Source organism: Chrysoperla carnea, chromosome 1, assembly GCF_905475395.1.
Source record: "Chrysoperla carnea chromosome 1, inChrCarn1.1, whole genome shotgun sequence".
Lineage (NCBI taxonomy): Eukaryota > Metazoa > Arthropoda > Insecta > Neuroptera > Chrysopidae > Chrysoperla > Chrysoperla carnea.
This window is the reverse complement of record NC_058337.1, coordinates 138,864,466-138,889,843: the sequence shown is the minus strand read 5'-3', so window position 1 is coordinate 138,889,843 and position 25,378 is coordinate 138,864,466. Positions and strand designations below refer to the sequence as shown.

Sequence of the window (25,378 nt, the reverse complement as noted above, 5' to 3'; positions counted from 1 at the left end):
GAACACCGATATTACCAGCTAATGGATAATCTAAACCATTACTATTTAAGATATGACTAATTAAAGCAGTGGTAGTGCTTTTGCCGTTTGTACCAGTTACAGCTAGGAGGTTTAAACCTTTAGATTTTTCGAAAAATAAATCTATGTCGGAGATGATCGGGATATTAAAATTTTTTGCGATCTTGACTATCTCGTGTGTTAGAGGAATCCCAGGACTTAATACAATTTTATCTAAATTTTGCCATTTTATATCAGATATGGGAATAATATAGTTTTTACCGAATAATTCCTCAAACTTATCCCTATTTGCTTCTAGATCATCATAGGCAATTATATTACATTTGTCTTGCAACTCTTCGTAAACCGAAATACCAGTTTTACCAAGCCCAAAAACACCTATATTTTGTCTTTTATGAATAGTCATGAGTTAATTTTAAGGGATTGTATAGAAAATGTCATTGCGAGCAGTCGTAGACTTGGAATACCTATAATAATTTTAGTGATTATCGCCGTGCCATCTTTTAGAATATTACGTCACGCCGAAAAAATACCTCAAGCGGACTTAACTATTAAAGTAGTAGGCTACCAATGGTATTGGCATTATATATATCCTGATCATAATGATATAGAATTTGATAGTGTCATGATCTCAGATAAAAATCTAAAACCTGACCAAAAAAGATTATTAGATGTTGATAATAGAATAGTAATACCCGAGAATGCTACAGTTAGATTTTTAATTACAGCCGGTGACGTAATACATAGTTTTGCTGTTCCATCTCTTGGTTTTAAAATAGATGCCGTACCCGGAAGAGTAAATGAAACATGGACAAGAGTCGCCAAAAAAGCGTATATTATGGGCAGTGTTCCGAGCTTTGCGGCATTAATCACGGCTTTATGCCAATTGCTATAGAGGTAGTAAGCAAAGAGGATTTTGATAATTGGGTTGCGAGTAAGAATAAAGTTGTCGCAAATGGTGAGAATTCAAAATTGGCAGCTAATTAATTATGTTTTTATCCTGATGTCATACTTGTCCGGCTTTGTTGTATGGATCGAAAAACACTTTAATATGTCATTCCCGCGTGGCATTGTTGTGTGGATCGAAAGTCGTCATTGCGAGCGAATGAAATGAGCGTGGCAATCCAGAAAAAATAATAAAAAATACTATAAATTAGCATTTTTTAGTTGGATTACTTCGTAATTTCCTTAGCTCAGACGGAAAAACCGATCTACGCGGGAATGACATCAAAGCCATGCAACAAAACCAAAATTGACAAATAATTACATTTAAAAATTTTATGGCAATTCACACTCAAAAAATTGTTGATACAAAAATATCTAAATTGAATAAGCTATTAAATGATATAACTGATTCTAACAAGCATCAAGAAATACTAAATAGTGATGCAGCAGCAGGTAATGAATCATGGTAATGAGCGAAGAAGAGTTTAAAAAGGGACTATATGGTCAAAAACTTAAAAGCTTCAGAAGAATTTAGACAAATAGCTGCAAGTCAAGCTTTACAAATACTAGTTCATAGATTTTATAACATTAAAGACGAGTTAATTTTACCTTTACTATTTAAGCATTTAAAAAGCGATAGTAAGTATAAATATTTTTTAAGTGAAATCATGAATACTTTGGGTGATATTGCTCATCTAGTTCCAAGATTGAGAAGAAAAATTTACTTGACATGTTTCAATAATGATATTGATTTTGTTACATATAAAAAATTAAAAAAATTTACTGATAAAAATTTACTATACTCTTTAAATAATGAAGAAGAAAAAATAGAGTTTATTCTAAGCTTTTGTCAAAACTCTTCAAATTATCAAGAAGCGTTAGAAGTATGTTTATACTTTCTTAGGAAAAATGAAAGTGAAAAAATAAATATAGCAGCTTTTCAGGGTCTTACTTATATAGTATTTAGATTTAGAAAGATAAACTTTAAGGCTATTTTACCATTCATTGGAAGATTTTCAAGATATTCTACGGAAAGATGTGAATGGATATATACTGAATCGCTTTTAGAAGATATTGCAATTGTGATACCGAAATTACGAATAAAAGCAATTACATTTAAAAAAAAATATTCTTATAATCATTTAAGAACCTCATCATTTATAAATTATATAATAACTAAAAATAAACCAAAGGATCAAATAAAGCTTGAGAATATTTTAAAATTAAATGTAAATAATCTTAAAAAAGTAAAACTTAAGTATAATCTTAATTTTTAAGATAGAATTGTTTTAATTAAAAAAAACTTAACACAACCAGAATAATAATTATGGATATAACTACTGAAGATTTAAACCACGATGATCACCTCACCCCGCACGGCTGGAAGAGATGGCTGTTTTCTACTAATCACAAGGATATCGGCATTATGTATATCATATTTGCCATATTTGCCGGAATTGTCGGCGGGTTGTTTTCGCTGCTGTTTAGGCTAGAACTTGCAATGCCGGGTGGTACTTTCCTAAATCATGATTTCCACCTATATAATGTGTTGATTACTGCACATGCGGTGGTTATGGTGTTCTTTATGATCATGCCGGCTTTGTTCGGTGGTTTCGGTAATTACTTTGTACCTTTACTAATAGATGCTCCCGATATGGCATTCCCACGGCTCAACAACATCAGTTTCTGGTTGCTAGTTCCGGCTTTTATCCTACTTATGGGATCAGCTTTTGTTGACGGCGGACCAGGAACAGGCTGGACGCTCTACCCTCCTTTAAGTAGTATAAGCGGACATCCAGGAGCAGCGGTTGATATGGCTATTTTCAGTCTGCATTTAACAGATCTTTCATCAATACTTGGCTCAATCAACTTAATCGTTACTATCTTTAATATGAGAGCACCCGGGATGGGACTATTCAAAATGCCGTTATTTGTCTGGTCTATTTTAGTTATTGCATTCTTGATAATTTTAGCTATGCCAGTGCTTGGTGGAGCTATTACCATGCTACTTACCGATCTTAATTTCGGTACTACTGTCTTTAAAACTGATGGTGGCGGTGATCCAGTATTATTTCAGCACTTATTTTGGTTTTTTGGTCACCCTGAAGTATATATCGTAATACTTCCAGGTTTTGGTATTGTAAGCCAAGTTATTTCTACTTTCTCACGTAAACCAATATTTGGCTATCAAGGCATGGTCGGAGCTATGGTAATAATCGGCTTTGTCGGGTTTATTATATGGGCTCACCATATGTTTACAGTTGGACTTTCTTCCAACGCCCTTATATATTTTACTGCCGGAACAATGATTATTGCAATTCCAACAGGTATCAAAATATTTAGCTGGATCGCAACTATGTGGGGCGGCTCAATTACTTTCCCAACGCCTATACTATTCTCTATAGGATTTATTATATTATTCACGATCGGCGGCGTAACAGGTATAATCTTATCAAACTCGGCACTTGATAGAGTTCTGCACGATACATATTATGTTGTGGCACATTTCCATTATACGATGTCACTCGGTGCTTTATTCACTGCATTTGCCGGCTTTTATTACTGGTTCGGTAAAATATCAGGCAAGCAATATCCCGAGATCTTAGGCAAAATCCATTTTTGGATTACCTTTGTCGGTGTTAACCTCACTTTCTTCCCGCAGCATTTTTTAGGTCTTGCAGGTATGCCAAGAAGAATACCGGACTACCCTCAAGCTTTTACCGGCTGGAATATGGTTTCATCGATAGGAGCAGGAATTTCTATGGCGGCTGCTCTTTATTTTGTGTTTATCGTTTTTTATACGTTGAAATATGGCAAAGACTGCCCAAATAATCCTTGGGGCGAAGGAGCTGATACGCTTGAGTGGACACTTACCTCCCCTCCACCATTTCATACATTTGAAACACCACCGCATATTGAGGAATAATTTATGATTCTCAGAAGATTATTTGCTTTCTTGATTGATAAAATTATAATTGGAATATTGCTATCATTGACTATAGCATTTTTAAAAGACACGATGATAGAAATTGCTTTATTTTTTATTATTTCAGGATTTTACTTTTCTTACCTAGAATCTTCAAAAATACAAGCCTCTATTGGGAAAAAATTACTAGATTTAAAAGTAGTTTATCAAGATGGAACTACTCTTAAAGGTAGTGAAGCATTTATTAGATTTGTCGCTTTTTATGTGATTAATTTAACTGGTATACTTTTTATAATAAGCGTTATTATGATGATATTTAGGGAAGACGAAAAAATGCTCCATGATTTAGTATTTGATACACAATTAGTAAAGTCATAATGAATAAACAAGAATCACGTTTGCATTTCAAGGAGCTTTTAACGAAAAATATAGATAAAATAAATTCTGATTTAACAAAAACTTCTTTACTAAATCAAGTCAGTAATTTATTAAAACAGTTAAAAGTAAAGCATGTTGGAATATATTATCCACTACAATATGAAATTAACCTGCTTGAATTATTAAATATTCATCACAAAATAAAATTTTTTCTGCCTAAAATTATAAATAATGAAATAAAATATTGTGCTTATAATAGTAGTAGAAGAGTCAGCCCACTTTCAGCACAGTTGGATGGTACACTTTTCAAAAAAGGGCAAACCTAGGTGAATGTTGGAAGCCTCGGAAGTTGGAGGGGATAGATGACGTCATTGACCAATAGTAAATCAAGATGGCGTTGGAAGGTGTGGTGGGGGTGAGGGATGACATAAACGGGGCTTGACCAATAGTGGTGGGGAGTGAACGGGGGGCGGGACGTTGACATCATGTACGTTTTGGTCCAGTTGGATGGTACACTTTTCCAAAAAGGGCAAACCTAGGTGAATGTTGGAAACCTCGGCATTGACCAATAGTAAATCAAGATGACGTTGGGAGGTGTGGTGTTGGGGAATAATGGCTGCCTAAGCATTGATGACGTCATTGGCTTTGACCAATAGTAGCGCTGTAAAAATCAAGATGACGTCGGGAGGTGTGGTTGAATTGGTGTGGGGGAATGGCTGCCTAAGCATAAACGGGGAATTACCAGGTGACGTCATTGGCTTTGACCAATAGTGGCGCTTGACGGAGAGTGAATGGAGTGAACGGGGGGCGGGACGTTGACATTAGTCAGCAATTTTCAAGAATATGTTAATTTGACCTTGAAAAATATTGTAATTTGACACTTTAAATATACATGATAAAATTCAAAACACGTGACCGGATGTTAATATTTTTTTATGATTAAGCAATGTAATATGACACTTGAAATTTACATAATAAAAATACCTGTTCAAACTTGTTTGAATGGACTTTGATCTTAAAATAATTTTACACGTGTCAGCTATTCTCAAGAATATGTTGAAATAGATTTGACCTTGAAAAATATGATATCATCATCTTGTAACAAGTTCAAACTTGTTTGAAATAATTTTACATGTGTCAAAACACGTGACCGGATGCTAATATTTTTTTATGATTAGCAATGTAATATGACACTTGAACGTGTTAGATAATAATTTGCAAATCTGAATTCCAAGAAAAGAATATTATGAGTCAGCAATTTTCAAGAATATGTTGAAATAGATATCATCTAACCTTGAAAAATATTGTAATTTGACACTTTAAGTATACACGATAAAATTCAAGATACGTGACAGGATGTTAATATTTTTTTATGATTAAGCAATGTAATATGACACTTGAAATTTACATAATAAAAATACATGTTCAAACTTGTTTGAATGGACTTTGATCTTAAAATAATTTTACACGTGTCAGCAATTTTCAAGAATATGTTAATTTGACCTTGAAAAATATGATATCATCATCTTGTAACAAGTTCAAAACTTTAAATATACATGATAAAATTCAAAACACGTGACCGGATGTTAATATTTTTTTATGATTAAGCAATGTAATATGACACTTGAAATTTACATAATAAAAATACATGTTCAAACTTGTTTGAATGGACTTTGATCTTAAAATAATTTTACACGTGTCAGCTATTCTCAAGAATATGTTAATTTGACCTTGAAAAATATGATATCATCATCTTGTAACAAGTTCAAACTTGTTTGAAATAATTTTACATGTGTCAAAACACGTGACCGGATGCTAATATTTTTTTATGATTAGCAATGTAATATGACACTTGAACGTGTTAGATAATAATTTGCAAATCTGAATTCCAAGAAAAGAATATTATGAGTCAGCAATTTTCAAGAATATGTTGAAATAGATATCATCTAACCTTGAAAAATATTGTAATTTGACACTTTAAGTATACACGATAAAATTCAAGATACGTGACAGGATGTTAATATTTTTTTATGATTAAGCAATGTAATATGACACTTGAAATTTACATAATAAAAATACATGTTCAAACTTGTTTGAATGGACTTTGATCTTAAAATAATTTTACACGTGTCAGCAATTTTCAAGAATATGTTAATTTGACCTTGAAAAATATGATATCATCATCTTGTAACAAGTTCAAACTTGTTTGAAATAATTTTACATGTGTCAAAACACGTGACCGGATATTAATATTTTTTATGATTAAGCAATGTAATATGACACTTGAAATTTACATAATAAAAATACATGTTCAAACTTGTTTGAATGGACTTTGATCTTAAAATAATTTTACACGTGTCAGCTATTCTCAAGAATATGTTGAAATAGATTTGACCTTGAAAAATATGATATCATCATCTTGTAACAAGTTCAAACTTGTTTGAAATAATTTTACATGTGTCAAAACACGTGACCGGATGCTAATATTTTTTTATGATTAAGCAATGTAATATGACACTTGAACGTGTTAGATAATAATTTGCAAATCTGAATTCCAAGAAAAGAATATTATGAGTCTGCAATTTTCAAGAATATGTTGAAATAGATATCATCTAACCTTGAAAAATATTGTAATTTGACACTTTAAGTATACATGATAAAATTCAAGATACGTGACCGGATGTTAATATTTTTTTATGATTAAGCAATGTAATATGACACTTGAAATTTACATAATAAAAATACATGTTCAAACTTGTTTGAACTTGTTTAAACTTGTCTGAATTCCAAGAAAAAATAATTAGTTTGAATTACGATTATAAAAATATCAAATTACAACTTTTTTAGTGGTGGGGATAATGCTATAAAAAGTGATGTACGTAGCTGTTGAAGTATCTCTTTTGAAATTCACCTTTGCTTCAGTTAGTTTTTTCCGCATATATTTTTTACGTTATTTTTATTATTATTATTATTATTATTATTATTATTATTATTATTATTATTATTATTATTATTATTATTATTTTGTTTTTGATATATTTATTATTCTAAACTTAGTCTATATATTTTATAAAAAAAACAAATATTACTCATTTGCTAGTTAACTCTAGTGTTGAACGGTTCGGTAACGTATATTTTGCTTAGTATTTGAAAATATAACGGTAAGTGTATAAATTTTTTAAATAATATTGTGAAACTTAAATATAATTTTTTTGAAAGATGGACACCTACGAACAAAATGTTATGCAAACGCTAAACGCGGTACCTCAAGGTGGTAGCACTGATATGATGAAGAAAGTGGAGAGAGCGTTGAGGCTCATCAAGACGGTGGAGGAAGCTGAGCGATGGATGATACTTAATAAGCAGAACATCCGCTTATTCAAAAAGATGTTGATGTTAAAGAAAGAAAATCCTCTGCGTCTTGAAGCTAATATTGGACTTTGTAAATCATACCAGCGGCAACTTCACCGACTGCGATTAGATTTAGTTAAGCAAGGTGGTGGAGTCACCAAAAAACAAAATCGACATCTAATCTGGGAGACAATTGAAACCCACCATCAGGGCAGGGTGAAGACTGGTATGATTACAAATTTGGATTATAAAGATCCAAATATATTTTTCAACCGGGCATTTCCAATGTTTAGAAGACACGTTCGGCGTGAGCTAGTGAAGCATCCCCTCAAGGTAAGTAAAATTTAAGATTTATAATTTAAATAGTCTAATGAGATCTTGAATTTTTTTTCAGGTGTATATTATGTTCACGGGCAATTTTATTAAGCCCATCACCAAAGAGGAGGATTTGAAAACTTTTATAACGTCGGCCAAGGAAATGTATCTGACAACGGACATGCAGGAGTGGTACAATGATCATGTCAAAAACTATTTGCTGAAAAAATTGGAAGAATTCCAGGAACGCGATAGCGGTTGGGCTCTTGACATGATCATAAATATTCGAGTCCACATGAATAAGTACTCTCCGATCACAGCTGGGACTTTTTGTGAACTACCACCAGTCATCAAAAATAAATTGGCTGTGGTTAATGTCCAGAATAAAGACCAACATTGTTTTCTATGGTCGATAATGTCAGCACTTTACCCGGTTGAAAGGAATCCTCAGCGTTTAACTAAGTACCCGCACTATAAACATCATTTAAAATGTGATGGATTAAAGTTCCCCATGTCTCTGGATCAAATTAATAAATTTGAAAAGATGAACCCGCAGCTATCGATTAATGTGTACGGCTACAAAGATACGTTTCTACGTGATTTAGAAATTTTCCCTGTACGCGTTAGTTCGAACACTGCGGGGAAGAAAATTCATCTATTGGCTGTGGAGAATGGGAACAGTCACCACTTTTGCTGGATAAAAAATTTAGCAAAGTTGAGTCGATCGAGTGTAAAGAGTGATAGGCATAAAATTTATTTATGTGATCGATGTCTCAACTATTTTGCTACAGAAGTCAAACTCCAACAGCATTCAGTAAATTGTGGTGAGAAAGAAGCAGTGCGGGTACGAATGCCTGAAACTGATGACGAGCGGTTCGTTGAGTTCAAAGATTTCAACAGCAAGGAACGTGTTGAGTATATGGTGTACGCTGACTTTGAGGCGTTATTGGTACCACAACATCATGAAGACATGGAAATGGATCATGGGTCTTATACAAAAAATATTCAAAAACATGTACCCTACAGTGTAGGTTACTATGTTCATTGTACCCATGATCCCAACCAATCGTTTTATAAGGCATACCGTGGTGCTGATTGTGTCAAGTGGTTTGTTCATGAACTGGAACAAGTAGCGTACTCATTAGAGCAAAAAATAAAACACGTTAAACCAATGTATCCGCTCACCGTCGAACAAGAACTGGATTTTATGTCAGCAGAGAAGTGTCACATTTGTGGTAAAGATTTCGTATCCAATTCCATACGTGTTCGCGACCATTCACATCGCACAGGTAATGTAATTTATTTATTATTTTTTAATTTCATCTAATTTTATATTAATCTATTTTAGGTATCTACCGTGGAGCAGCACACCAATTTTGTAATCTGCATTATCAAGATTCAAGGGTGATACCTGTTGTGATGCACAACTTAAGTGGATACGATTCGCATTTTATTATTGAAGCTCTGCTGACGGAAATCGACGGTCAAGTTGATGTGTTGCCCATCAACAAAGAAAAGTACATCAGTTTCACAAAGCACGTCTCGGACATTCAATTAAGATTCATTGATTCCTTCCGATTTCTCGCAGACAAGTTGGAAAATCTGGCCTCATATTTAGATAATGATAAAAAATCCATTTTACATAAAGAGGTAAATGATAAAAAATAAATAATTTTTAATACAGGGTTGTAATTTGTTTTTTAATTTTTTATAGGTCAGTAATGATGAACAATTTCAATTGCTGACGAGAAAAGGTGTATTTCCATATGAATACATGAGTAGCTGGGGACGTCTCCAAGAGACAAAATTACCACCAAAGGAGGCGTTCTACAGTGTGTTGACAGATGAACACATAACGGATGAGGATTATAACCATGCGATACAGGTATGGAACACATTCAATTTACATACACTAGGTGATTATTCAGACCTGTATATGAAAACTGATGTGTTACTACTTGCGGATATTTTTGAAAATTTCCGTAACACTTGTATTCATAGCTATAGTCTTGATCCTAGTCACTATTACACACTTCCTGGCTATACGTGGAGCGCCATGTTGAAATACACCAATATCAAATTGGAATTGTTCACGGATATTGATGACTTGTTGTTTATCGAGAAAGGAATCAGAGGCGGTGTAAGTCAATGTTCTAATCGCTATGCTAAGGCAAACAATAAGTACATGGAAGAGGGGTATGATAAAACTCAAGAAGATGTCTACCTTATGTATTATGATGTGGTGAACCTATATGGTGCAGCAATGTGTGGATACCTACCAACAGGAAATTTTAAGTGGGTCGACACACCAAACATCGAGGATGTTGCAGATGATTCACCAGTCGGGTACATTTTAGAAGTAGACCTTGAAATACCCCAACATCTACATGATAACTTTAGCGATTTACCGCCATGTCCGGAGACAACGAAACCACCTGGATCAAAACAAAAATATCTTCTGTCAACCCTTTACAATAAGACCAACTATGTCGTGCACTACAGGAATTTAAAACTGTATACACAACTCGGTGTTAAGGTAACAAAATACCACCGTGTGTTACAATTCGATCAATCTGCATGGTTGAAACCATATATTGATTTCAATACCGAGATGCGCAAGAACGCCTCAAATGAGTTTGAAAAAGCATTATTCAAACTCATGATTAATGCCATCTTCGGTAAAACCATGGAGAATGTGAGGAAACATCGGGTTGTGTACATACGAAAAAATTGGGATGGAAAACATGGTGTGAAGAAATTAATTGCCAATCCCAATTTTCACAGTATGATGGTGCTCGACAATGACGTCAGTATTGTTGAAATGAAAAAATCACAGATACGTTTCAACAAACCCATCTACATAGGCTTCACAATTTTAGACATATCGAAAACGTTTGTGTATGACTTCCACTACAACTACATGTACCAACGGTACAACCCCACAAATGTTAGGTTATTATACACAGACACCGATAGTCTAATTTATAGCGTGAAAAATACTGACGTCTATGAGGTCATGAAACAGGATATTAATCGTTTTGATACGGCTGACTATGCACCCGACAACATCTATGGTATGCCACTACGTAATAAGAAAGTCAAGGGTTTAATGTCCGATGAAAATAATGGTGATGTTATGCTAGAATTTGTCGGATTACGTAGCAAAATGTATGCTATTCGGGTGCAAAATAAAAAAGAGACTAAACGATCCAAGGGTCTCAAGAAGTCAGCTATCCGAAAACTTACTTTTGAGGACTATAAGCGGTGTTTGCTTGAGAACCGTAACTTTTACCATGTTCAGCAAAGCATCCAATCCAAGCGACACCGCTTACATACCATCAAACAGCAGAAAGTGGGCTTATCACCATTTGACCAAAAACGATACATTACTCACAATTCATGTGAAACAAAACCATGGGGCCACTATAGCATTATTTGTTGAGTGTAAGTATTTTATATTTTTTGTTTTTAATATTTAGCTAATTTTTGCTGTTGTTTCAGAAATGTGTCCTGCTGTTGTGATGATCCTCAAAGTGGTTCGGTATTGTGATAGGTGTACAAACAATTGATAGAGTAGTGCGCATGAACAATTGATAGAGTAGTGGTGGGGGTGTCAAAAAACTGATAGTTAGGTTGAATTATTATAGAAAACAATTTAGTGTTAGTTTAAACATACAAAATGCAAGACTTTGGTAATCATAATAGTGATAACAACTGTATTGTTAATATGATTAAAGATAATTGTAGTTTAAGTACTTTAAACAATGTGTTAACAAAGTATTTTAAAACATTAGTTAATATGGCAATTAAATGTGGTCGACCGGAAACTTTAAACTACCTTATTGATAAGGTAGAACAAATGGACTTAGAAGTGAAATTTTCCCCATCGTCAGACGATGAAGACAAACAAATTTGGAACTGGATTTTAAAAAATATCCACTCTGGACAAACAGATGGAATTGTAGGACTATCCATTTTTGAACAATCTTACTACAGTGTATTTACATCAAACGAGTTATCCGACTATGTTCAAGTGAAAGAAATGACTGAAAATTATCTTATGAAGAAAGATGATGATGATGACAATGGACACTTTTCAGAATAATAATTATAATGTATTTTCGATAATTTATAAATATATATTTTTTAAATATTATTATAATACAACTCTGTTTTATACTTTTCAGAATAATAATTATAATGTATTTTCGATAATTTATAAATATATATTTTTTAAATATTATTATAATACAACTCTGTTTTTATATGTTAGAGATAAAATTTTACAATAAAAATAATATTTTTACAATGTGATATTTTTTATTTTTTTTTTATAAATCACAAGTATGTTCACAAAAGCGGTCCACTATGACAAATTTTTTATTGTTACAAGTATGTTCATAAAAACGGTCCACTATAAAATAAGACTTTTTTGTCAATATATGAATTGTGTAAAGAGTCGTACCCTAACCGGACTTTAACTTTGGATCCACGTTTAGCTAAGACCTTTTCCACTAAATAAATGTTTGGATCGTGAACTTTTTGTAATTCTTCGGCATAGAAACCACCCTTTATATCATCGTTGTTGTAGTCCTTTAGTAGATATGTTCTTGGGTTTGTAAGCAGATACAGACCAATATTAAACAGGTTAAATCCAGTATTAAACAGATACAGACCAGTATTAAACAGGTCAAAACCAGTATTAAACAGGTTATAACCAGTATTAAACAGATACAGACCAGTATTAAACAGGTCAAAACCAGTATTAAACAGGTCAAAACCAGTATTAAACAGGTCAAAACCAGTATTAAACAGGTCAAAACCAGTATTAAACAGATACAGACCAGTATTAAACAGGTTAAAACCAGTATTAAACAGATACAGACCAGTATTAAACAGGTCAAAACCAGTATTAAACAGGTTAAAACCAGTATTAAACAGATACAGACCAGTATTAAACAGGTTAAAACCAGTATTAAACAGGTCAAAACCAGTATTAAACAGATACAGACCAGTATTAAACAGGTTAAAACCAGTATTAAACAGGTCAAAACCAGTATTAAACAGATACAGACCAGTATTAAACAGATACAGACCAGTATTAAACAGGTCAAAACCAGTATTAAACAGATACAGACCAGTATTAAACAGATACAGACCAGTATTAAACAGGTCAAAACCAGTATTAAACAGGTTAAAACCAGTATTAAACAGATACAGACTTTCGCTGATTTTACTCTGGTTTTACTCCGGTTTTCACCGATTTTGCTCCGACTTTCGCCGATTTTACTCCGGTTTTACTCCGGCTTTCACCGATTTTACTCCGACTTTCGCCGATTTTACTCCGGTTTTACTCCGACTTTCGCCGATTTTACTCCGGCTTTCACCGATTTTACTCCGGCTTTTTAATTTTTGATAAAGTTATTATAAACTTGTTATTTAATTATATTTGTTTTCTTCAAGTAATGGATTATAGATAGTATTTCTCTTCTGATGTTTGTAGAATGTAGTCTTCTTAATTTATCAATTATTATATTACGATCACTATTGGAATCAATATTTTTTTTTTTTTTTTCATAAGTTTTCAATACTAGGTTGAAAAAACTGTTTAATACTGGTTTTGACCTGTTTAATACTGGTTTTGACCTGTTTAGAAACAGACCTGTTTAGAAAGAGACCTGTTTAGATATAGACCTGTTTAGAAAGAGACCTGTTTAGAAACAGACCTGTTTAGAAAGAGACCTGTTTAGAAACAGACCTGTTTAGAAAGAGACCTGTTTAGAAAGAGACCTGTTTAGATACAGACCTGTTTAGAAAGAGGTCTGGTTTTCAAATCTAACAAGCATCATCAATCAACCCATATAATATGCTCTTTATATTGAATATAATAAATCAACTTGTACTATAGATTAGATAAAAAAATTTTATTTAAAAAAATTATAATTTTATATTAAAACAAAATACATTTATAAACTGCAATCATGCAAAAAATCATCTTGAGAAAGAATTTATTCAGGATTGTGTTAAAAATTCGACGCACCAATATATATATATATATATATATATATACAGGGTATTCTGTTATTAACTACACACCGCCTTTTATGATGTAAAAATATTTAATTATTTCCTATGATGGCTTTAAGTTACCAAAGCTTGCAGTTTATACTTTTTATATACCGTACAGTGTGCAACACTATTTTTGGATACATCATGGTTGATAATTCCTGTTTCATATTTATATGATCTTTTAGGTAGGGTGTCACACATAAAAACACTACAAAAATACGGAATTTTAAATTGTTTAGCATACGCATGTAGATCTGTATCGTAAAGTGCTCTGGGTTGTATTGAAATTTTAGTCTTAGTTACATTGCATTTTCATAAACAACAACCCGCTCTGGGTGTTTATTACCAGAAAATACAGACACACAAACATATCATGGTCGTCTATTTTCAGATTCACTATGAACAATAATATGTGGCCCTAGTGGTTGTGGTAAAACCAATGTTATGTTGAATTTAATTTAAGATGAAAATGGTTTACACTTTGAAAACATTTATGTTTACAGTAAATCTGTTTACTAACCGAAATATCAATTACTAGAAGAGACTTTAAAATTAGTGGAAGGGGTTGGCTATTTTTCCACTTAGTGATACTAGTGAAATTCCTAGTCTGAATGAAGCTCGAGAAAAAAGTCTTTTCATTTTTGATGATGTGAGCTGTCATTCACAACAGAGAAGTAGAGAATACTTTAGTATGGATCGTCATCGAAAAATTGATTGTTTCTACCTATGTCAGAGCTACGCACGTGTTCTAAAGCATAACATAAGGGGCAATGTTAATTGCTTGGTGCTATTCAAAACGGATGAAATGAATCTAAAACACATATTCTACAATCATGTTGGCTCTGATATGAATTTTCAAAAATTTCATGATTTATATCGACATTGTTGGAGTTCACCAAATGGATTTGTTGTAATAATGAAAAATTTCTCTATGAATGCAGGTCGTTATAGGAATGGATTTGATGAATTTATTGAACTGTAGTGTCACCAATACTTTGTGTGTTTTTTCAGATTCATAATAATAATTTTTTTCTGTAAATTTTTTTAAAAATGTAAATTTTAATCATTAATAAATAAAAAAAAAATATTTATAAGATTTTTATTAAATAAAACCTTTATTCTAATCTCATAACACGTGTAAAATTATTTTAAGATCTAATGCGATTCAAACAAGTTTAAACATGTTCAAACAAGTTTGAACATGTATTTTTATTCAAACAAGTTTGAACTTGTAACAGGATGATGATATCATATTTTTCAAGGTCAAATCTATTTCAACATATTTTTGAGAATAGCTGACACGTGTAAAATTATTTTAAGATCAAAGTCCATTCAAACAAGTTTGAACATGTATTTTTATTATGTAAATTTCAAGTGTCATATTACATTGCTTAATCATAAAAAAATATTAATATCCGATCACGTGTTTTGACACATATAAAATTATTTCAAACAAGTTTGAACTTGTTACAAGATGATGATATTATATTTTTCAAGGTCAAATCTATTTCAACATATTCTTGAAAATTGCTGACTCATAATATTCTTTTCTTGGAATTCAGATTTGCAAATTATTATCTAACACGTTCAAGTGTCATATTACATTGCTTAATCATAAAAAAATATTAGCATCTGGTCACGTGTAAAATTATTTTAAGTCGATTAAAACAAGTTTGAACTTGTAACAGGATGATGATATCATATTTTTCAAGGTTAGATGTTATCTATTTCAACATAAAAAAAAAATAAACATCCGGTCACGTGTCTTGAATTTTATCATGTATATTTAAAGTGTCAAATTACAATATTTTTCAAGGTTAGATGTTATTTATTTCAACATATTCTTGAGAATTCTCTTTCTCCTGTCCCGTTAGATTTGGATATGAACCAGATATGAACTGAGAAATCAGAGTATTAAAGCAGATATAAAAACAATTTTATTAAAAAAATTGAAAAAATCAGAGTATTAAAGCAGTTATCAAATCAATTTTGTTAAAAAACTTATAAAATCGGAGTAGTTTTTAACAAAAACTTATAAAATCGGAGTAGTTACCAGAAATATTCACCATTCACGAGGTGAAACTTACAAACCCAAGAACATATTTATTGAAGGATTACAACAACGAAGATATAAAGGGTGGTTTCTATGCTGAAGAATTACAAAAAGTTCACGATCCAAACATTTATTTAGTGGAAAAGGTCTTAGCTAAACATGGATCTAACGTTAAAGTCAGGTGGTTAGGGTTCGACTCTTTACATGATTCATATATTGATAAAAAAAGTCTCCTTTTATAGTGGAAAGTTTTTGTGAACATACTTGTAACAAAAAAATTTTGTCATAGTGGACCGCTTTTGTGAACATATTTGTGTTTTAAAAAAGGAAATGTATTTTTTAATATGAATATATATTAGACTATGTTCATGAAATTTTATTGAAGCAATTTTTAACTAACACAAAACAATATAAAAATATTGTTGTAATACAAATGTTTTTTGATTCATGTTTATTACTCAAAATTACTTGATGGTGCGAATATAATTATCACAAACAAGGTGTATTTATAACCTGAAAATAAGGTGGTGAGGTCATTTCATAGATAAAACAAAACAATGATTAATTAAATTATAGGTGTTTTTTATTGTAAATACAAACACATTTTTAAAAAAAACTTATCATAGACAATTACATTCATGTTTTTATTTCTATATACAATCATGATCATCACTATTTCTTCCACAATCACATCTGTCAATTTCATTACAATTTGTAGCACATATCCATGGCTCGAACCATTTCGGTATATTTCCACCATCCATTTGTTGGTATAGCATTCTACAGAGAATTTTAGGATCTATTTGTTCATACCATAAAAACATTCTCTCATCATGTCTAGCACTATCACCAATCCATTGTTTTCGGCGAATATCGTATGTACCCCAATTTTTTCTCAAGTTACTTCCATGAGTAAGATCATCACAACATTCATTTAGTAATATTTCAAACTGATTGAAATCTCTTTTAAAGTAGTTGAACTTTTTCGCATAATTTACAAATAAGATTGCATCCAAACAATTTCTTACTATGAATGCAGCAATATGAAAGCAATCATCAACTTCTAAATAAGAATACCGTAATGTGTCGATTAACTTTGTAGGTATACTCCAACGACATGCCTCCATAAGTTGATAAAATTCCATCTATAAAAATATTTGGCTACAATTTTCTAAACAGATCTTATCAAACAATACTCACATTAAAATATTCTGGGTAAATCATCTCCGAATTTTGAAACAGATCAATATGATTTTGTAGCGACATTGTACCCCATAATTGTAATGAATTAAAATAAACACCATTTTTTACAAAAATATCCATAATTTATTTAGTATTATTTTTTTTTAAATATCAAAAACATAAACTTTACAATTTTTTTATAACAATAACAATAAAATATATATATCTTGCAGTAATAAAATTCAATATAGGAATGATTTGTTAAAATTTTGATGTTCTTGAACATAGTCATCATCATCACTATCACCATCGTCTTCGAATAGGCGCAGTCTCAGTTGGTGACTTCTTCCAATTTTCTCCTCCACCCTCAAATACCCCGGTTTTGTGTTAAATAATTTAATCATGTTGTCCGTCAACACTGCAAACCTAGATGGTAGAAAAACCCCCTCGTTTTCTGTACCATCTAGGCTTATATCCAGTAAAACTTTTATTGATGGCCCATGTATCGTTAGAATCCGCTCCATTTTTAGTATTTTTAATTTTTTTTTCAGTGGCAAGTCGTCCATTTTTATGCATGGTCGCACTAAACAACTATCTAATAATTTTAATTCTGCTCTATTCATTTTGATTAATATTATGAATATTTAATGAAAACTGATATTACCGTAATGTCGAGCGCCTTTTTTATATGATTACCACCACTCCAAAAATCCCCCCACCAACAGAAATTATTATCTAATCTCATAACACGTGTAAAATTATTTTAAGATCTAATGCGATTCAAACAAGTTTAAACATGTTCAAACAAGTTTGAACATGTATTTTTATTCAAACAAGTTTGAACTTGTAACAGGATGATGATATCATATTTTTCAAGGTCAAATCTATTTCAACATATTTTTGAGAATAGCTGACACGTGTAAAATTATTTTAAGATCAAAGTCCATTCAAACAAGTTTGAACATGTATTTTTATTATGTAAATTTCAAGTGTCATATTACATTGCTTAATCATAAAAAATATTAATATCCGGTCACGTGTTTTGACACATGTAAAATTATTTCAAACAAGTTTGAACTTGTAACAAGATGATGATATCATATTTTTCAAGGTCAAATTAACATATTCTTGAAAATTGCTGACACGTGTAAAATTATTTTAAGATCAAAGTCCATTCAAACAAGTTTGAACATGTATTTTTATTATGTAAATTTCAAGTGTCATATTACATTGCTTAATCATAAAAAATATTAATATCCGGTCACGTGTTTTGACACATGTAAAATTATTTCAAACAAGTTTGAACTTGTTACAAGATGATGATATCATATTTTTCAAGGTCAAATTAACATATTCTTGAAAATTGCTGACACGTGTAAAATTATTTTAAGATCAAAGTCCATTCAAACAAGTTTGAACATGTATTTTTATTATGTAAATTTCAAGTGTCATATTACATTGCTTAATCATAAAAAAATATTAACATCCTGTCACGTATCTTGAATTTTATCGTGTATACTTAAAGTGTCAAATTACAATATTTTTCAAGGTTAGATGATATCTATTTCAACATATTCTTGAAAATTGCTGACTCATAATATTCTTTTCTTGGAATTCAGATTTGCAAATTATTATCTAACACGTTCAAGTGTCATATTACATTGCTAATCATAAAAAAATATTAGCATCCGGTCACGTGTTTTGACACATGTAAAATTATTTCAAACAAGTTTGAACTTGTTACAAGATGATGATATCATATTTTTCAAGGTCAAATCTATTTCAACATATTCTTGAGAATAGCTGACACGTGTAAAATTATTTTAAGATCAAAGTCCATTCAAACAAGTTTGAACATGTATTTTTATTATGTAAATTTCAAGTGTCATATTACATTGCTTAATCATAAAAAAATATTAACATCCGGTCACGTGTTTTGAATTTTATCATGTATATTTAAAGTGTCAAATTACAATATTTTTCAAGGTCAAATTAACATATTCTTGAAAATTGCTGACTAATGTCAACGTCCCGCCCCCCGTTCACTCCATTCACTCTCCGTCAAGCGCCACTATTGGTCAAAGCCAATGACGTCACCTGGTAATTCCCCGTTTATGCTTAGGCAGCCATTCCCCCACACCAATTCAACCACACCTCCCGACGTCATCTTGATTTTTACAGCGCTACTATTGGTCAAAGCCAATGACGTCATCAATGCTTAGGCAGCCATTATTCCCCAACACCACACCTCCCAACGTCATCTTGATTTACTATTGGTCAATGCCGAGGTTTCCAACATTCACCTAGGTTTGCCCTTTTTGGAAAAGTGTACCATCCAACTGGACCAAAACGTACATGATGTCAACGTCCCGCCCCCCGTTCACTCCCCACCACTATTGGTCAAGCCCCGTTTATGTCATCCCTCACCCCCACCACACCTTCCAACGCCATCTTGATTTACTATTGGTCAATGACGTCATCTATCCCCTCCAACTTCCGAGGCTTCCAACATTCACCTAGGTTTGCCCTTTTTTGAAAAGTGTACCATCCAACTGTGCTGAAAGTGGGCTGACTCTTCTACTTATAATTATAATGATGAATTAGTTTTAGGGAGTTTTAAAACTTTAGAATCGATAAATAATGATTTCTATGAACCAGAATTGATAATTGTCCCAGGTCTGGCATTTAGTAAAGATGGCTACAGACTTGGTTATGGTAAAGGACATTTTGATCGATACCTAAATAATAATAAAGATATATTAACTGTTGGTGTTTGTTTAAAAGAACAAGTTATAGATAACTTTCCTGCTGAATTACATGATCAGAAACTTAATTTTATTATTTCTATATGAAAAACATGAATAGAAAACCAATAATAGGAATTACTACTGATTTAGCTCAAAATTGTGAAAAATATACTTATGCCGCCTTTCCTTGGTATGCATTACGTAAGAATTATACCGATGCAATAATTGAAGCCGGCGGCGTCCCTATGTTACTGCCATACCAAGCTGAAACAATAGATCATCTCATGGATTTTATTGATGGTGTTATATTACATGGCGGTGATGAAGATATACACCCTAAATTTTATGAGCCTGAATATGCTGAAGATGTAGTAATTTCTAATGAAGAGCGTGATAATTTTGAAATATTAATTTTAAAGAAATCGTTAGAAAAAAATATACCTGTTTTAGGAATATGCCGAGGAATGCAACTAATAAATGTTGTTTTAGGTGGCACTCTTGTTAAGCATATTCCAGATTATATCGAAGAGACAAAACAGCCTATTATCATAAACCATAGCCAGCCTCATCCTAAAGATATAGTCTCGCATTCAATTAGTATAAAGCCGAATACTAAGCTTGCTAGAATAGCAAATAAAAAGCTGGACACAATGGTTAACTCAACTCACCATCAAGCCATTAAACAAATTGGTAATAATCTTATTATATCAGCAAAAGCAGAAGACGGGATTATAGAAGCAATAGAATCAACAAGTCATAAATTTCTTATCGGCGTACAGTGGCATCCTGAATATGTCAATGATAATGGCATAGACCTAGTTTTATTCAAAGAACTAATAAAAGCTAGTAGTATACAATAAATTAGAATTAGGTAGGCATAGTCCTAAAGTCATTTTTATAAAGTACCAGACAGTTATTAAAAAAATGTTATATTTTATTCAGGTGTAGGTAACCTTATATGTCATTCTTAGCAACGACGTAGTAGTGTCCGGAGAAAATTGGAGTATTATTAAAACCGTCATTGCAAGCGGTCGTAGACCGAGTGGCAATCCAGAAAAATAGTAAAAAATAACTAATTTTAGCATTTTTTTACTTCCTTGCTTCGTCGAATTACTTTGTAATTCTTCTCGCAATGACGAAAAAACCTAATAATAATGTTTATTTTTTCTCCGGACACTACTGTACTTTTGCGAAAATGACATATAATAAAAACTGTCCGGTACTATTGGGAATAGTATATAATCTACTTACAAACAAAACTTAAATCCATTGACTTTTTCAAATAGTTAGGTATCAATTACTACCGTCTAAAGCCGGTAGTTTGGTTTACGCTTGCAAAGCAGATTAAAAGCGTAAACGCTAAAACTCTGATATTCTAAAATCATCTTTTTTATGATATTCTTCTTGTTGCTCTATATACTGCTGTACTGCTTCTGAATTCACATTACCAACTGTAACAACAAAATACCCTCTAGCCCAAAGATGTTGACCCCAATATCGCTTACGAAGTAGTTCAAATTCCTGTAGCAATTTACGACTACTCTTTCCTTTAATATATTGTAACACCTTAGATATTGAGATACTCGGTGGAACTGATACTAATATATGAACATGATCAGAACTTATGCTGCCACTAATTATGTCTATGTAATTAGCTGCACATATTTCCTGAATTACTTCCCTTGCTCTACTTGCTATTTGCCTAGTTAAAACTCTATACCTGTACTTTGTACAAAACACTATATGATACTTTAAATCATACAAGCTATGAGACCCTCTCCTATATTACATCTCTTCCTCTAGTAACCTATTAGATAGATTATACTAAAGTGTTCGCCTAAAGGCGAGGGTGTTAACCCTCTCCCACTTAACTACATAAAATCTGTCATTAACGAGGGTATTTTTGCAGGGTTAGGCATTACCACACTAGAACCTGAGATATGGATAGGTACAGACCTATAACATCCCGCATTATGATCATCAATCCCATGAAGAATTGTATAATGAATTGCTAAAATATCTTTTTCAGTAATTTCATAATATTTTTTCCTAGCAAGTTCATAGATAATATCTAAAGCTTTTGCATGGTTTGTTGCTTCTAGATGCTCTGCTAGTGTTTTACCTCCTACAGTTAAACCCTTTTCAATAATTATAGCAGTCTCTTTGCGGGATAAAGTATTCCCCTCAATAGCATTACTTGTATAGGATAACTCTACCCTAAACCATTCTTCTAAATTTTTAGCTAGTTCAGAACTTAATGGACGTAAGGCATCTAATCTCTTCTTTTTTTTATCTAAAAAATTATATTTCATAAGTGAAGTATTACTTAATACTTTATACCATTTTCATTTCATTTCGTTACAATTTCACTATCAATATTTTTTATTTTTCCTCTGCCACCCCGTGATTTATTCAATAGTACCGGATAGTTATTATTATATTTCATTCCCACTTAAGGCTTGCTTGTGTAGATCGAAAAAAGTAAAAACAACTTTTAATACTAATAATTTTAGTATTAAAAGCTGGATTCCGTGAATAAATCACGGGATAACAGGAGGGAGAATGATTCACACAGGCAAAGCCTACTTAGATAGAAGTGTTTAATTCCCTACTCATTTAGTCCATGGCAATATTTATATTTCTTACCTGAACCACAAGGGCATAGCTCATTTCTAGATACTTTGCCCCAGCTTGTAGGATTTTTAGGGTCTCTATCCTCTGGGTTAATGCGTGATATGACAGGTCTAAGATCAGTTTCTAAGTTACTACCTGCATTATACTTACTAAATGCCGGATCTTTACGGCTTTCATGCATATTATTTTGCAGCTTTTTATTTTCAAGCGATATATCTTCTTTTTGAATATGCTTTAAGTCAATATGGAAGTGGTAGACTGTTTGAATAAAGAGTTCTTTTAAATTATTAAGCATATGCTCAAATAAGTTAAATGCCTGTCTTTTATATTCACTTAAAGGATCTTTTTGGGCATAAGCTCTAAGAGATATACCTTGTCTTAAGTGATCTAAGCTATGCAAGTGATCTTTCCAAACTTGATCAATAGTAGTTAATAAAATATATTTTACAGCATTATGCATTAAGTCAGGACTATAGGCTTCCTCCTTAGATTTATATATACTATCCGCTGTTTGAATAATAATTTTTGTAACTTCTTCTTCTGTTACATCATTTTTGCTTATTAGATTTTGATCAAGCTTTATAGCAAAGGTGCGTTGTAGTTCTACGCTTAAATTCTCTATATCCCAATCTTCTCTATAAGAGTCTGCTGGCATAAAAGTTAGCACTATTTTTTTTAGCTAATTCTTCAGTAGTACTACTTAAGAAGTCATAACTATCTTTAGATTTAATAATTTCAGTTCTTTGCTCATATATTATTTTACGTTGATCATTCATCACATCATCAAAACGTAATAAATTTTTACGTATTTCATAGTTATGCCCCTCAACTTTTTGCTGAGCTTTCTCAAGTGATCGGCTAATCATTGGGTGATGTATCGCCTCACCATCTTTTAAGCCAAGCGTTCGAAGTATCCCTGAAATACGTTCTGAGGCAAAAATACGCATTAAATCATCATCAAGTGATAGGAAAAATTTAGTATTACCAGGGTCACCTTGTCTGCCCGATCTACCACGCAGCTGATTATCTATCCTACGACTTTCGTGCCGTTCTGTACCTATTACAAATAACCCACCTGCTGCAATTACTTGCTTTTTCTCTTCAGCTATTTGAGCTTTTATCTCATTTCTGTCTATCTGCTCTATCAGCATTTCAGGATTACCGCCAAGCATAATATCAGTGCCTCGTCCTGCCATATTAGTTGCAATTGTTACTGCTTTAAACCTACCCGCTTGGGCGATAGTAAATGCTTCCTGCTCGTGGAATTTACCATTTAATACTTTATGAGGTATTTTGTTTTTATTTAGAACATTGGAAATTTCTTCTGACTTTTCAATACTTACAGTACCGACAAGCACCGGCTGACCACGATCATAACAATCTTTAATTAGCTTTAAAATAGCATCATATTTTTCTTTTTTGCTTCCATAAATTTCGTCATCAAGATCACGTCTTGTAACTTTATTATGAGTCGGTACTGCTACTACATCAAGATTATATATGTCTTTTAGCTCTGGTGCTTCGGTCATAGCTGTACCAGTCATGCCTGATAATTTAGGGTAATTACGGAAATAATTTTGGAAAGTAATAGATGCAAGCGTTTGGTTTTCGTTTTGGATTTTTACGTTTTCTTTTGCTTCTAACGCTTGATGTAGCCCTTCAGAATATCTACGCCCTTCCATTACACGTCCTGTAAACTCATCTATGATCATTACTTTACCATCACGTACTAAATAATCTACATCGATTGTAAACATGTTGTGAGCTCTAAGGGCTTGATTAACGTAATGCACTAAGCTTAAATTTTCAAAGTCATATAAACCAGACTCAGGCTTTATAATATTTGCGTGACTTAAAAGCGATTCTACATGACTAATACCGCTTTCCGTTAAATTGATAGTTTTTAATTTTTCATCTTTTTCAAAATCACTTACATTAAGCATGCGTACAAGCTTATCGACTTTACCATATAATTCTGAATTATCATTAACTGGACCAGAAATAACTAATGGAGTTCTTGCTTCATCTATTAAAATCGAATCTACTTCATCGATAATAGCAAAGTTAAAAGGACGAAGTACTCACTCCTGCAAGCTATATTTCATATTATCTCTTAAGTATTCAAAGCCAAGCTCGTTATTTGTGGCATATGTAATATCAGAATTATAGGCTTCTCGCTTAGCTTCATCTGTCATGCCAGCAACAATACATCCAACTGATAAACCTAAATAATTATAAATCTTGCCCATGGAAGCGGAATCACGGCTATAAAGATAATCATTAACTGTTACGGCATGTACACCTTTCTCAGCTAAAGCGTTTAAATATGCAGGAAGTGTTGCAACTAAGGTCTTACCCTCCCCTGTACGCATTTCGGTAATCATTCCTCTGTGTAATACCAAACCACCTATAAGCTGCACGTCAAAATGACGCATTCCATATACTCTTCTCGAAACCTCTCTAACTACCGCAAATGCTTCATATGCTATATCATCTAAAGTAGCACCATTTTTAAGTTTTTTCTTAAATTCTATAGTTTTATTTTTTAATTCTTCATCTGATAATTTTTGAATTGCGGGTTCAAGCGAATTAATTTTTGCAATGTCAGAAAATAGTTTTTTTATCGTACGATCATTTGCCGTACCAAAAATTTTTTTCAATATAGAAAACATCAATTTCCTTAAATATATTTTTGTACATATAAAAATATAGGCTATTTTATAAAATTATCAATTAGTTATATATTTATGTTTTTATATA

General features: G+C 32.1%; 3 protein-coding genes across 3 annotated transcripts; 1 reads left to right on the top strand and 2 right to left on the bottom strand.

Annotated features, from left to right (window-relative positions):
* Positions 1 to 16,705: 16,705 nt before the first annotated feature.
* LOC123295934 lies at positions 16,706 to 17,321 on the bottom strand. Its single transcript, XM_044877399.1, has 2 exons — positions 17,256 to 17,321; positions 16,706 to 17,200 (listed from the first exon to the last, which is right to left on the bottom strand). Exons 1-2 carry the CDS (start codon positions 17,319 to 17,321, stop codon positions 16,706 to 16,708), a joined length of 561 nt encoding a protein of 186 aa, XP_044733334.1.
* Positions 17,322 to 20,094: 2,773 nt separating this feature from the next.
* On the top strand, positions 20,095 to 20,844 carry LOC123295924 (putative glutamine amidotransferase-like protein RP404). Its single transcript, XM_044877389.1, has 2 exons — positions 20,095 to 20,355; positions 20,404 to 20,844. Exons 1-2 carry the CDS (start codon positions 20,095 to 20,097, stop codon positions 20,842 to 20,844), a joined length of 702 nt encoding a protein of 233 aa, XP_044733324.1.
* A 499-nt stretch (positions 20,845 to 21,343) lies between these two features.
* On the bottom strand, positions 21,344 to 24,990 carry LOC123295913 (protein translocase subunit SecA-like). Its single transcript, XM_044877378.1, has 5 exons — positions 24,747 to 24,990; positions 23,382 to 24,644; positions 22,631 to 23,158; positions 21,948 to 22,277; positions 21,344 to 21,582 (listed from the first exon to the last, which is right to left on the bottom strand). The coding sequence occupies exons 1-5, from the start codon at positions 24,988 to 24,990 to the stop codon at positions 21,344 to 21,346; spliced, it is 2,604 nt and encodes an 867-aa protein (XP_044733313.1).
* Positions 24,991 to 25,378: the final 388 nt, after the last annotated feature.